This window comes from Trachypithecus francoisi, unplaced genomic scaffold (assembly GCF_009764315.1).
Source record: "Trachypithecus francoisi isolate TF-2019V2 unplaced genomic scaffold, Tfra_2.0 Lachesis_group12, whole genome shotgun sequence".
Classification (NCBI taxonomy): Eukaryota; Metazoa; Chordata; class Mammalia; order Primates; family Cercopithecidae; genus Trachypithecus; species Trachypithecus francoisi.
Genome location: NW_022681457.1, coordinates 108,038,028 through 108,052,440, shown reverse-complemented (window position 1 = coordinate 108,052,440; position 14,413 = coordinate 108,038,028). Strand labels below are relative to the sequence as shown.

The following is a 14,413-nucleotide window of genomic DNA, read 5'->3' as shown; positions in this document are numbered from 1 at the left end:
GGACACAGAGCTAGTGGATTTGAGAGGCAGGGGTGGTCCCCTATTCACCTCTGTTGCTCCCCCAACTCCAGAGTGACAGAGCTGGGCCTGGCAGTGGAGCGTCTTCAGAAGCAGAATCTGGAGAAGGATCAGGTCAACAAGGACATCACCGAGAAGCTTGAGGCCCTGGTGAGACGCAGCCGCCCCTGAGATGTGGCAGGGTGGGATGGGGTACTGGCCAGATCCATGGACGCAGGCTTAGGGCTGGGCTGCCTGGGCCACCCCCAGCATCCCACTCACACTCAGGTTCAGGTCTCACAGGTGTGCAGTCTTCGTGGTAAGCACACTCACCTCCCCCATCCCATTTCTTCCCCCCAGCAGCCCTGTAGCGTAATCCTCATGACACAGATGGGGAAACTGAGGCCCAAGAGGGGAAATGCTTGTCCAGTCTCAGAGCCAGTAAGCAGGAGAGTCGGGACTTGAACTCCCATCCGCGCTCTCCAGGTCCAGATGCTGCCTCTGGCAACCCAGCTACTCCCCCTCCCCCACCAGTGGGACACTCACTACCCCAGGGTACAGCCTGGTTTGGTCACCCCTCTGTGTGGGGCCTGGCCTGGGTTCTAGGTCCAGCTGTCCTCCAGTTGACTGTGTGACATGGGGCAGGACACAGCTCTTCTCTGGGCCTGGTCTGTTCAGTGAGGGCCTCGGGCTTGCTGCCCCTCGGGCCAGGTGGCTGGCCTATGGACATGGCTTCAGAGGCCACCTGGTCAGTGGTGAGCCAGGGAGGGAAGGGAAAGGGAGGTTTCAGATAAGACAGAACCTGGACCACCCTTTGTCTCCCTAACCGCACTCCAGGAATCCATGGGGGCTACAGGAGCAGGCGGCCCTGGAGACAGAGGACGGAGAGGGGCTACAGCAGATCCTAAGGGACCTGGCACAGCTGTGAGCCCAGAGAGGCAGGAAGACAGGGCCCTGCCAGGCAGTCCTGGGCTCCCCCACCACGCCTTTCGTTGACCTGGGACTGAACTGCAAATGGGTGGGGGCCTGGAGCCCAGGCTGTAGCTGCTCAGCACCCCTGCTAGCTCACCCGGCCCCTGCCCTGGGGAACCCCCAGTGTCAGAGGGGAGGCACGGCCCTTGTGGAGCCCACCTGTGAGCAACGCCAATGATGTCTTCGCAATAAATCGGAGGCCTCAGCTGCGAGCTGAGAACTGAGCTAGTGGAGGAGGTGAAATCAGGGAGGCTTCTTGTAGGAGGCAGCATTTGGAATGAGGCGGCCCCCAGCCTCGCCTGGGCATCTTTACCAGCTCACCCCGCGGTTCCTAACTCTGCGGCCTCCTTCTGCCTCCCTCCCCTCCCCTCAGGCCATCCTGTGCTTTGTTGAGAGCCGCGTCCAGCTGAGCGTCTCCAAGTGTCCCCCAGTGAGAGCCTGCGGGGGCTCTCGGGCCAGTGGACCCCGTCCCCACCGCGGCGCTCCTAGCCAGGCCGAGGTCGTTCACCCCGCCGAGGCCCCTCTCCCCAGCCTGCTCAGACTCCTCCAAGCTCGCCCTAATCCACTCCGCCCTGCACAAGTGCCAGCTGCAGGTCCAGGTAGGAAGGGGCTTGAGGGTTCTGGGCGCAGCCAGAGGCCCGGGGGCGGGAGGGGGAAGGGGCTCGCGCCCTCCGGGTCGGGGTGGGAGAGGGAGCGGGGGCGGGTCCGGAGGAGGAGTCTGAGCGCCGCAGGGTGCAGCCAGAGCCCTGAGAAATAGTGTCTGAGGGTGTCGTGACCCCGAAGGAGGTGGCCGAGAGCTTGCGGTGAAGCCGAGCCCAGAGGTGGGGGTGCTTGGGCAGCTGGTGGAGGGAGGAGACTGCCGCAGTGTTAGGGTCATGGTAGAGAGGGAGACATGTCCCTGGTCATACAGAGCCAGGATTCTGGGAAAAGTTCTAGCAAGGGGAATCAGAGCCTAGGATGAGAGGAGCTCGGGAACTAGGGGCAGAGCCAGGGTAGGGAGGGGTCTGAGAGTGGAACCAGGATGCAAAGGGGAGGGGCCTGGGAGCCCTGGGGGTGGGGTCAGAACCCAGGAGACGAAGGGGCCTGGGGGTTTGTCTCGCATCCGGGGGAGTTGGACAGGAATTGTCCGGGACCCCAGGGAGGTGAGGACTCAGAGGGTGGTGAGGGCACATAGTAGGGGAGCGGAAGTGTGGCTCTCAGGCCTAGGCCCCTATCCTGTCCCAGGCCAGGTCCAGGCCCTGGACCCCGCCTAGCGTAGGCTAGTGTGTATCCCTGGAACCAGAAGAGAGTAGGTGGGCTCTGGAGGCCTCCCAGGACCCCCGTAGACTCTGTGATCCCCACGCCTCAGAACATGGTGGGCGCTATGAGGCAAGCCAGGTCTGGGCACCCTGCGGAAGCAGCTTAGCGACAGCGAGAGTGAGCGGCGGGCCCTAGAGGAACAACTGCAGCGCCTGCGGGAAAAGACCTACTGCGCCATGCAGGCCCAGGAGGACGCCCAGCGCGAGGTGCAGCGGCTGCGGAGTGCCAAGGAGCTCCTGAGCAGGTGCCAGGGAGGTCTGAGCTGGGGGTGCTGAAGAATAAATCAGCGTCTGGGCATAACACCAGTTGAGCCTTATGCGTGTGGTCTGCACTAATATAGTCGCCCTGAGCTGCATATGCCTATTAACATGTTATTTATTATTTTATTATTTATTTATGAGATGGAGTCTCGTTCTGTCGCCCACACTGGAGTGCAGTGGTGCGATCTTGGCTCACTGTAAGCTCCGCCTCCCGGGTTCACCTATTACCCTTCCTTAGCCTCCTAAGTAGCTGGGACTACAGGCGCCCGCCAGCCCGCCCGGCCAATTTTTTTTTTTTTTTTTTTTTTTTGAGACGGAGTTTCGCTCTGTCGCCCAGACTGGAGTGCAGTGGTGTGATATCGGCTCATTGCATTCTCCGCCTCCCTTGTTTAAGCAATTCTCACCTCAGCCTCCCGAGTAGCTGGGATTACAGGTGCCCATCACCACGCCCGGCTATTTTTTTTTTTGTATATTTAGTAGAGATGGGGTTTCACCATTTTGGCCAGGCTGATCTTGAACTCCTGACCTCGTGATCCACCCTCTTCCGTCTCCCAAGTGCTGGGATTACAGGCATGAGCCACCGTGCCTGGCCAACATTTATTTTTTATTATTCAGTTTTGTTTTGTTTTGTTTTGCTTTGTTTTGAGTCACACTCTTGCTCTATTTCCCAGGCTGGGGCACAATGGCTCCATCACAGCTCACTGTAGCCTGGAACTCCCAGACTCAAGCGATCCTCCCACCTCTACCTCCCAACTGTCCCTAGTTGGGGGCCAGGGCCTGGGCCTGGCCTGGGGAAGGGTAGGGGACCGATGCCTGAGAGTTAGGTTTCCACTCCCTTCCTCTGTGCCCTCACCACCCTCTGAGACCTCACCTCCCCGGGTTCCTAAGCAACTCTGATCTCATCCCTGAGGATGCTAGACAAGTCCCCAACATTTCTAAATTTTTTGTAGCGATGGGCGGGGGGATGTCATTATGTTGCCCACACTGGTCTTGAACTCTTGGCTTCAAACACTCCTCCCTCCTCAGCCTCCCAAATTGCTGGGATTACAGGCATAAGAAACTGTGCCTGGCTCTTTTAAAATTTAATTAAAATTTTAAAAAGTGAAAATTCAGACTGGGTGTGGTGGCTCACACCCAGCTGACTGACCAACATGGTGAAACCCTGTTTCTACGAAAAATACAAAAATTAACCAGGCATGGTGGCATGCTCCTGTAATCCCAGCTACTTGGGAGGCTGAGGTGGGAGAATCACTTGAACCCCGGAGGCGGAGGTTGGAATGAGCCAGGATCATGCCACTGCACTCCAGGTTAGGAGATGAGGAAGACTCCGTCTCAAAAAAAAAAAAAAAAAAGGGCTGGTTGCGTTGGCTCACACCTGTAATCCCAGCACTTGGGGAGGCCGAGGTGGGCGGATCACGAGGTCAGGAGATCGAGACCATCCTGGCTAACACGGTGAAACCCCGTCTCTACCAAAAATACAAAAACAAAATTAGCTGGGCATGGTGGCGATCACTTGTAGTCCCAGCTACTGGGAGGCTGAGGTGGGACAATGGTGTGAACCTGGGAGACAAAGCTTGCAGTAAGCTGAGACCACACCACTGTACTCCAGCCTGGGTGACAGGTTGAGACTCCATCTGAAAAAACAAAAAAGGAGAAAATAGAAGAAAATTCAGTTTTTTAGTTGCCCTAGCCACATTTCAAGCATTCATCAAGCATACGTGGCCATAGAACGTTCTGTCATGTCAGAGAATTCTATTGACAGCACTATTCTGGACTGTATTTCTTGGAGTTTTTTGGTTTTTTTTGTTTTTTTTTTGAGACAGAGTCTCGCTGTGTCGCCCAGGCTGGAGTGCAGTGGCCGGATCTCAGCTCACTGCAAGTTCCGCCTCCCGGGTTCACGCCATTCTCTCGCCTCAGCCTCCGAGTAGCTGGACTACAGGCGCCCACCACGATGTCTGGCTAATTTTTGTATTTTTAGTAGAGACGGGATTTCACCATGTTAGCCAGGATGGTCTTGATCTCCTGACCTCGTGATCCACCCGCCTTGGCCTCCCAAAGTGCTGGGATTACAGGCTTGAGCCACCGTGCCCGGCCTTCTTGGAGTTTTTTAATTTTATTTTTATTTTTTATTATTTTTATTTTAGAAGTGGGGTCTTACTGTGTTGCTCAGGATGGTCTCAAACTTCTGGCCTCAAGCGATTACACTGCCTCAGCCTCCCCAAATGCTGATATTACAGGCATAAGCCACCATGCCTGGCCTTGAAGATTTTTTTTTCTTTTAATTTGAGACAGGGTCTTGTTCTGTCACCCAGGCTGGAGTGCAGTGGTGTGATCTCACTTCACTGCAACCTCCACCTCCTAGGCCTAAGTGATCCTCCCACCTCAGCCTCCCAAGTAGCTGGGACTACAGGCACACACCACCATGCCTGGCTAATTTTTCTGTTTTTTGCAGAGACGGGGTTTTGACATGTTGCCCAGGCTGATCTCTAACTCTTGAGCTGAAATGATCCACGCATCTCGGCCTCCCAAATACTGGGATTGTAGGTGTCAGCCATCACGCCAGGCACCTTGAAGATTTTTAAGACAAGAAATTATCCACTTCTTTTTTTTTTTTTTTTTTTTTCCACACTCTTATTGCCCATGGCATGATCTTGGCTCACTGCAACCTCCACCTCCCCGGGTTCAAGTGATTCTCTTGCCTCAGCCTCCTGGTAGCTGGGATTACAGGTGCCCGCCACCATGCCTGGCTAATTTTTATATTTTTAGTACAGATGGGGTTCCACCATGTTGGTTAGGCTGGTGTCGAACTCCTGACCTCAGGTGATTCACCCACCTTGGTCTCCCAAAGTGCTGGATTACAGGCATGAGCCACCATTCTTGGCACCTTGAAGATTTTTAAGACAAGAAATTATCCACTTAGCTGCCAGGTTGTTTTTGATATTTTGTTGTTTGGTTTTCCTCTTCATAAACGTAACGATCTTATGAAAAGTTTGAAAAATAGAAATAAAAAGACAGTGCCTTCTCACAGCCTCATCTGCCCATCCTAACTCATTTAGGGCACTGGTTTTCCTTCCCATTGTGTTTCCTGGCAGTGAGATAGCAAACGTTTCCTCCACACCTACTGTGTGCCAGGCTCTTGGCCGAGTGTTTTTATGTACTCTGTCATTTAGTCTTCCTGTCAAACTCATGCAATTTGGAACTCTGTTGTAAGCTTGAGAGACTCGCTCAGACTCGTACACCGTGTGTGGCTGGGGGTGGCAGAGTGGGAATTCAGGTCCATGTGAGAGTAAACTGAGGTTTTCCATGCCTGGAAAGGAGAAGGTCTTTTTAAGTAGTTGTATTCACAGCAAGCGTCCCATTTCACATTCTGCGAAATGTAGAGATGGGGGTCTCGCTGTGTTGCCCATGCTGGTCTTGAACTCCTAGTTTCAAACACTCCTCCCACCTCAGCCTCCCAAATTGCTGGGATTACAGGCATAAGCCACTGTCCCTGGCTGTATTAAAATTTAATTAAAAGTTTTAAAAAGGGAAAATTCAGGCTGGGTGTGTTTTACTTAACAGCACATTGTCAACTGGGCACGGTGGCTCACGCCTATAATCCCAGCATTTTGAGAGGTCAAGGCGAATGGATCACTGGAGGTCAAGAGTTTGAGACCACCCTGGCCAACATGACAAAACCCCATCTCTATTAAAAATAAAATAAATGGGCCGGGCATAGTGGCTCACGCCTGTAATCTCAGCACTTTGGGAGGCCAAGGCGGGAAGACCACCTGAGATCAGGAGTTTGAGATGAGCCTGACCAACATGGAGAAACCCTGTCTACTAAAAATACAAAATTAGCCGTCAGTGGTGGCACATGCCTGTAATCCCAGCTACTTGGGAGGCTGAGGCAGGAGAATCGCTTGAACCAGGGAGGCAGAGTTTGTGGTGAACCGAGATCATGCCATTGCACTCCAGTCCGGGCAACAACAGTGAAAGTCTGTGTCAAAAAAATATATACATAAAAATAAAAGTAAAAAATAAAAAAATTAGGGCCGGTGTGGTGACTCATGCCTGTCTTCCCAGCACTTTGAGAGGCTGAGGTGGGCAGATCACCTCAAGTCAGGAGTTTGAGACCATTCTGGTCAACATGGTGAAACCCCGCTTCTAAGTAAAAATACAAAATTAGCTGGGCGTGGTGATAGGCGCCTATAATCCCAGCTACTTGGGAGGCTGAGGCAGGAGAATCGCTTGAAGTCTGGAGGTGGACGTTGCAGCAAGCCGAGATCATGTCACTGCACTCCAGCCTGGATGACAGAGTGAGACTCCGTCTAAAAAAAAAAAAAAAAAAATTGCTGGACACGGTGCCTTGCACCTGTAATCCCAGCACTTTGGGAGGTGGGTGGATCACAAAGTCAGATTGAGACCATACTGGCTAACACGGTGAAACCCTGTCTCTACCAAAAATACAAAAATTAGCTGGGCGTGGTTGCGGGTGACTGTAGTCCCAGCTACTCAGGAGACTGAGGCAGGAGAATGGTGTAAACCTGGGAGGCGGAGCTTGCAATGAGGGGAGATCACGCCACTGCACTCCAGCCTGGGTGACAGAGTGAGACTCCATCTCGGGAAATAAAAAAAAAAAAAATCATGTCGTGAAGTTTTTTGCACCTACTGCCAGTGAGAAAGTGGCAGCTCACAGCAAGTCTTTGGGGTCCCAGTTGCTGCCTTCTCCTCCTTCCCCTGCTGTGGCCACCATGTACCTATGTAGCAGGAAGCTGTGGGATCTGCAGACTCAACTCTACCAGGCTTCTCAGAATTGAGGGGCATGGGGTTTATAGGGGTCATTTCCTGGTCACATGGCCTAGCAGAGCTGGGGGCACAATTGCCCGTGTGTCCCAGGAGCCTAGCCTTGCCTACCTGATAGCGTGCTTGGAGATAATGCTAGCACCTCCATCCACTCCAAATGGATGGGCTGGGGAGAAGGAAAGCCAGGTTCTTCTGCTGGAAGGTGTGAGTGAAATGAGTCAGCCATGGGCAGGGTGGTCAGGGAAGGCTTCCTTGGAGGCAGGTGCGTTGGAAGATGGAAGGATGTAGCTCATGGCTAGAGGAGCAGCCAGCCACCTTCCCAGGAGAGCGCAGCCCCAGCATCCCCTCTGCTCCCCTCCCCTTGTCCTGAAGGGAGAAGAGCAACCTGGCCCACAGCCTGCAGGTGGCCCAGCAGCAGGCCGAGGACCTGCGGCAGGAGCGGGAGAAGCTGCAGGCTGCCCAGGAGGAGCTGCGGCGCCAGCGGGACCGGCTGGAGGAAGAGCAGGAGGACGCTGTGCAGGATGGTGCGAGGGTGCGCCGGGAGCTTGAGCGCAGGTGAGCAGCATCTCGCCTGCCTGCCAGGGCCCTTCAGATGTGCCTCAGATCCCCTGACAGTGCCCCCAGGGGGTTAGGGAGCACCCACTGGGTCCTGGGCCTCCTACCATCTGGACCCCTCTGACGTCGGGTTTTCTAACCAGACCCATTTCAGGAAATTGGGGCTCAGGGAGGTGTCACTTACTTGGGATCAGAGTACTAGTTAAAAGGTAGAACTTAGATGATAATAACAACAATAATTAAAATAACAGTAGTAATATTAACAATAGTATTTTTAAAATTTAGCTATGATCATAATAATATCCTTACTAATTTCACTAAGTGCCAGATACCGTTTTAAGAAATTCAGTTCTCAGGCCGGGCGAGGTGGCTCAAGCCTGTAATCCCAGCACTTTGGGAGGCCGAGATGGGTGGATCACGAGGTCAGGAGATCGAGACCATCCTGACTAACATGGTGAAACCCCGTCTCTACTAAAAAATACAAAAAACTAGCCGGGCGAGGTGGCGGTCGCCTGTAGTCCCAGCTACTCCGGAGGCTGAGGCAGGAGAATGGCGGGAACCTGGGAGGCGGAGCTTGCGGTGAGCTGAGATCCGGCCACTGCACTCCAGCCTGGGTGACAGAGCGAGACTCCGTCTCAAAAAAAAAAAAAAAAAAAAAAAAAAGAATTCAGTTCTCATTCAACTCTATGATAACTCTGTGTCGTAGAAGCTGTTATCTCCATTTTGTGGATAGTAAACTGAGGCACAGAGGAGCCATGTCCCTTGCCCCAGGTCACACAACTCGTTAGTAGAAGAGCCAGGATTTGAACCCAGGCATTCTGCCTTCACAGTTAACCTCTTCCCCACTGCGCTGCTTACCTCTCTGAGACGTGATGGCTGATGGTGTTTAGTAGACTGTGGTGGTGCATGTTATTGTTGTTTCTGAAGGCCCTTGGGGAGATGTGTCAGGAACCATTTTAAGCACATGTGAAGTCTGTATCCTTAAAGCAGGCCGGGCATGGTGGCTCACACCTGTAATCCGGCACTTTGGGAGGCCAAGGCAGGTAAATCGCCTGAGGTCAGGAGTTTGAGACCAGCCCGACCAACATGGGGAAATCCCATCTCCACTAAAACTACAAAATTAGCCAGGCATAGTGGTGGGTACCTGTAATCCCAGCTACTCAGGAGGCTGAGGCAGGAGAATTGCTTGGACCCAGGAGGCAGAGGTTGCAGTGAGCCGAGATCGCGCCACTGTATGCCAGCCTGGGTGATAGAGTGAGACTGTCTCAAAAAAAACAATGTCACAAGGCAAGTGTTACCTCATTTTGCCGATGTGAAAACAGAGGCCCAGGGTCATGCAGCTAAGTGTAGTGGGCTTGATTGCCCTGTGGGTCAGGCTCTTTCTCTCCAAACTCCTGCCTCAGGCCTGGTCCCTGGCCCAGCATCTCGCTGGCTACAGGAGGTTCAGGGCAGGAAAGTGACATGGGCCACCCGCCCGTCCTCTGTCCCACAGTCATAGACAACTAGAGCAGCTGGAAGGGAAGCGCTCAGTCCTGGCCAAGGAGCTGGTGGAGGTGAGGGAGGCGCTGAGCCGTGCCACGCTGCAGCGGGACATGCTGCAGGCCGAGAAGGCCGAGGTGGCCGAGGCACTGACCAAGGTGGGTCCCTGTTTGCTGCACAACCACAAACTTACCTCTGACCCCCAGCCCCAAGACTTCTCGCTCTGGCACGGGCTGGTCCCAGTGTCAGGCAGACCTCTGAGCCTGCACAGACTGACCCCTCCTTCTGGATACAGGCTGATCTTTGTCGCAGGCCACAGACCTCTGGACCTCTGGTCCCAGGTATAAGTGGACTGACCTCTCTTTATGGCCATATCCCTGCTCTTGTGGATGCTCCTGGGGACAATGCCTATAGCTCAGGGTCATCCAGTGCCTGAGACTCAGCTCCTGGGGTCTGAGAGCCCAGAGACTCCTTGGCGGGAGGCCGGCCCTGTCCGCTGCAGCCTGGGCTCTGAGCAGTGCTATCCCTAGACCCTACTCAGGGATCCTCTGAACTCTGGTCCTGGCCCACAGCTTGAGCTATTTTTGCACAGCTCTGTGGTGCGTGGATTTTAAATGGCTCCATACGCGGCAGGCTTTCTGCGGTGATTTTTTTTTCCATCTCACGCTGTGTCCCCTCCTTGTTTCCCCTCCCCTGTCTCCGAGGGTCCATCTCTCTGGGTCTCTTCTTGTCTCTCCTCACCTCCTCCCAACCTTTCTGCCTTTCCTCATCTCTGAGGGCCTGACTCTGCAGGCTGAGGCTGGCCGCGTGGAGCTCGAGCTCTCCATGACCAAGCTGAGGGCAGAGGAGGCCTCCCTGCAGGACTCCTATCCAAGCTGAGCGCCCTCAATGAGAGCCTTGCTCAGGACAAGCTGGATCTGAACCGCCTTGTCGCCCAGGTACGCTGTGCACCTGCGGGCCCACTTGCCTTGCCCACCCATCCTCCCCACTCAGTGAGGCACCCCGGCCCCAGCCCTGTACCTGTCTTGCCCGCTGCCTCCTTTTTTGTCTCTGGTTCTCTGTCTGTCTCCGTCTGTCTATCCTCTCTAGGCGTCAAAGCACAGAAGCTCCATGGGCCCTCATCTCCCCTTCCCCAGTGTCCCACACACCCAAGGGCACTGTCCCTTATTGTGGGTGGTGGGTGGGTGGAGAAGGCATCCTGGTCCTGGGAGGGGCGCCCTGCTCATGAGGCCCCACTCATACCCGGCCCACAGCTGGAGGAAGAAAAGGCCGCCCTGCAGGGCCGGCAGCGGCAGGCAGAGCAGGAGGCCACAGTGGCGCGGGAAGAGCAGGAGCGGCTGGAGGAGCTGCGGCTGGAGCAGGAGGTGGCGCGGCAGGGCCTGGAGGGCTCCCTGCGAGTGGCGGAGCAGGCCCAGGAGGCCCTGGAGCAGCAACTCCCCACGCTGCGCCATGAGCGCAGCCGGCTGCAGGAGCAGCTAGCGCAGGTGGGCCAAGCTGTGTGTGGGGGCAGTGTGGAGAGCATGTGGGGCAGGCCGGGCTCCCAGCCCCCTGCATCCAGTCCTGGGTTAGGTCACAGGCTCTGGAGCCTGCTTCTGGGTTAAATCCAGCCCCATTCTGCTAGCTGGGGACCTTGGACAAGCTGCCCAACCTCCCCATACCTCAGTTGCCCCATCTATAACATGGGGCTAGCCAGGCGCAGTGGCTCACGCCTATAATCCCAGCACTTTGGGAGGCTGAGGCGGGTGGATAACAAGGTCAGGAGATCAAGACCATCCTGGCTAACACAGTGAAACCCTATCTCTACAAAAAATTAGCTGGGCATGGTGCCTGGCGCCTGTAGTCCCAGTTGCTCAGGAGGCTGAGGCAGGAGAATCACTTGAACCCAGGAGGCAGAGATTGCAGTGAGCTGAGATGGTGCCACTGCACTCCAACCTGGACAACAGAGTGAGACTCCGTCTCAAAATAATAATAATGAGAATAATAATAATGATACAGATTAATAAGAGGTCAAGACTTTTAGAATTGGAATCTTAAGACTTTTGGGAACATCACATCTGGAAGAGACCTTAGGATTTCAAGGATCCAAGGACCTTCATGCAGTGTCTATGCTGGAGCCCCTGGGTTACTGGGAGGGGCCTCTAGAGGATGGGGCAGGGGGTGCAGGGAGCAAGGTGCAGGTCTCCACCTTGAGGCCTACTGAGCAGCTGCACTTGAGTCTGTTTTCTATATTCAATTTCTCTGCAAGTTTAGCATAATACAAGGGTTCTGTTACTTGTTAGTCCCAAAGCTGAGTGACGGCCCTCGTTTTTTTTGGTTTTGTTTTTTTTCTTTTTTTGAGACAGTGTCTTGCTCTGTTGCCCAGGCTGGAGTGCAGTGACATGATCTGGGCTCACTGCAACCTCCGCCGCCGGGGTTTAAGCTGTTCTCCTGCCTCAGCGTCCCAAGTAGCAGGGACTACAGACGTGCACCACCATGCCCAGCTAATTTTTGTATTTTTAGTAGAGACAGGGTTTCACCACGTTGGCCAGGCTGGTCTTGAACTCCTGACCTCAAGTGATCCACCAGCAAAAGTGCTGAGATTATAGGCGTGCGCTACCATGCCGGCCGGGCCCTTGTTTTTGTACACACGTGCACTGCAGATCTAGAGAAGGTCATGACTTGCCCAAGTACATATAGCATATGAGGGCAGACCCTGGGCTCGAACCCAGGCCTTCTGCCAGAGTTGGGGTGCTGCACGACGAACAAGCTGGGGGATGGTGGGAGTGCTGCTCAGTCTCTGGGTGGGGGTCAGCTCTCCCGGCAGCTGAGCGGGCGGGAGCAGGAGCTGGAGCAGGCCCGGCGGGAGGCCCAGCGGCAGGTGGAGGCGCTGGAGCGAGCGGCCCGGGAGAAGGAGGCGCTAGCCAAGGAGCACGCTGGCCTGGCTGTGCAGCTGGCAGCTGCGGAGCGTGAAGGCAGGACCCTGTCAGAGGAGGCGACGCGCCTGCGGTAAGGCCCTGGGCTCTGCCCAACCCGCCTTGGGGGGGTCCTCCCGGGGCCACACCATGACCAGCCACACCCAGGCATGGGCCCCCAGGGGCAGTTACTAAGGAGTCTGGCTTGCCAACATGTCCTAGCTGTGGCTCAGGCTTCCCCAGGGAGTGTGGACCTGGCCAGGCAGGTAGGTTGGCACTTGGCCCATGCCTGGCCACTCCCTGAGATCCACAGTTTCCTGGGGCCAGGGAGGCTGAGTCCCAGGGCCTCAGGGACTGTATGTGCTGCAGCTTGGAGAAGGAAGCCCTGGAGGGCAGCCTGTTTGAGGTTCAGCGGCAGCTGGCCCAGCTTGAGGCCCGCCGGGAGCAGCTGGAAGCCGAGGGGCAGGCCCTGCTGCTGGCCAAGGAGACCCTTACTGGTACGAGGGGCTGGGGACTTGGGGGGAACACCAGGCTCCAGCCCAGACTGCAACCTCCCAGGGTCTGGGGTCTCACAGAAGTTGGGAGCACTGGAGTAGGAGTCTAGCTGGTCTGGGTTCTAGTTCTGTGCCACCACTTAGACCTGACCTTCCCTTGAGCAAGCCTCTTTCCTCTCTGGGCTGCAGATTCCTCATCTATTACAGGTGTCAGTGCCCACCTTCTAAGCCTATTGCCAGGATGACGTGGGAAAAGCGTGTAAGGCCGTGGCATGGTGCCTGGCTGAGTCAATGGTAACTGCAGTCATCAGGCCTGTTAGAAAGTCTGAGTTATCTGTGGTTTTCAGATGACTCTCTTGGCCCCAAAATCCCAGCCCCGCTTCCCTACACCGTTCCCCATCCAGTCTTTGAACTCAGGGCTTCTTTCTGCTCACCTAACATTAACTAAGCACCTACTTGGGTCATGGAAATTAATTTTCCTGTCCATGTACACCTGAGCCAGACAGAACCAGGAAGGGAAATGTTGGTGGGTTCCAACCTGGGAGATGGTTTTGAGATGGTGGCTATACCATTTCCATTTCCTGTAGTCATTTCCATTAATACTGATAGTTGACGTTTGACAGGTATGTTTATGTCAGTCCTTAAAGGAGATGCTGGCCAGGCGCGGTGGCTCAAGCCTGTAATCCCAGCACTTTGGGAGGCCGAGACGGGCGGATCACGAGGTCAGGAGATCGAGACCATCCTGGCTAATACGGTGAAACCCCGTCTCTACTTAAAAAAAAAATACAAAAAACTAGCCGGGCGACGAGGCAGGCGCCTGTAGTCCCAGCTACTCGGGAGGCTGAGGCAGGAGAATGGCGTAAACCGGGAGGCGGAGCTTGTAGTGAGCTGAGATCCGGCCACTGCACTCCAGCCTGGGTGGCAGAGCAAGACTCCGTCTCAAAAAAAAAAAAAAAAAAAAGGAGATGCTTTATGTGTAGCTGTGCGGCTTTGGGAAGTCGCTGCTGATCTCCTCTGAGCCTCCATTTCATCATCTGTTAAATGGGGATGAGGATAAACTACCTAGGCATATTATGAAGACAAAATGAAGTTATGTCTAGAATACTTAGCTGGGTGCTTGACCTATAGTTAGTGCTCAGTCAGTAATAGGGTTGTTTTTTGTTTGTTTGTTTTGAGACGGAGTTTCACTCTTGTCGCCCAGGCTGGAGTGCAATGGCATGGTCTCGGCTCACCTCAACCTCCGCGCCTCCCAGGTTCAAGCAATTCTCCTGCCACAGCCTCCCAAGTAGCTGGGATTACAGGCATGTGCCACCACGCCTGGCTAATTTTGTATTTTTAGTAGAGACAGGGTTTCACCATGTTGGTCAAGCTGGTCTCGAACTGTCGACCTCAGGTGATCCGCCTGCTTCAGCCTCCCAAACTGCTGGGATTACAGGCATGAGCCACTGGGCCCAGCCTGTTTGTTTTTTGAGACAGAGTCTCGTTCTTGTCGCCCAGGCTGGAGTGCAATGGTGCAATCTCGGCTCACTGCAACTTCTGCCTCCCTGGTCCAAGCGATTCTCCTGCCTCAGCCTCCCAAGTAGCTGTAACTACATACGCCCACCACCACACCCGGCTAATTTTTGTATTTTTAGTAGAGACAGGGTTTTGCCATGTTGGCCAGGCTGGTCTCGAACTCCTG

The 14,413-nt window shown here is 54.7% G+C and overlaps 1 protein-coding gene across 1 annotated transcript in view; it reads left to right on the top strand.

Annotated features, from left to right (window-relative positions):
- CROCC (ciliary rootlet coiled-coil, rootletin) overlaps positions 1-14,413 on the top strand; it is a 57,492-nt gene that overhangs the window by 15,745 nt on the left and 27,334 nt on the right. The window contains 13 exon segments of the mRNA XM_033228886.1: positions 72-178; positions 846-921; positions 1,401-1,491; positions 1,494-1,568; positions 2,284-2,344; positions 2,347-2,512; positions 7,686-7,868; positions 9,361-9,505; positions 10,140-10,209; positions 10,212-10,285; positions 10,601-10,831; positions 12,139-12,332; positions 12,608-12,735. Coding sequence (XP_033084777.1) covers positions 72-178; positions 846-921; positions 1,401-1,491; positions 1,494-1,568; positions 2,284-2,344; positions 2,347-2,512; positions 7,686-7,868; positions 9,361-9,505; positions 10,140-10,209; positions 10,212-10,285; positions 10,601-10,831; positions 12,139-12,332; positions 12,608-12,735 — 1,601 coding nt within the window.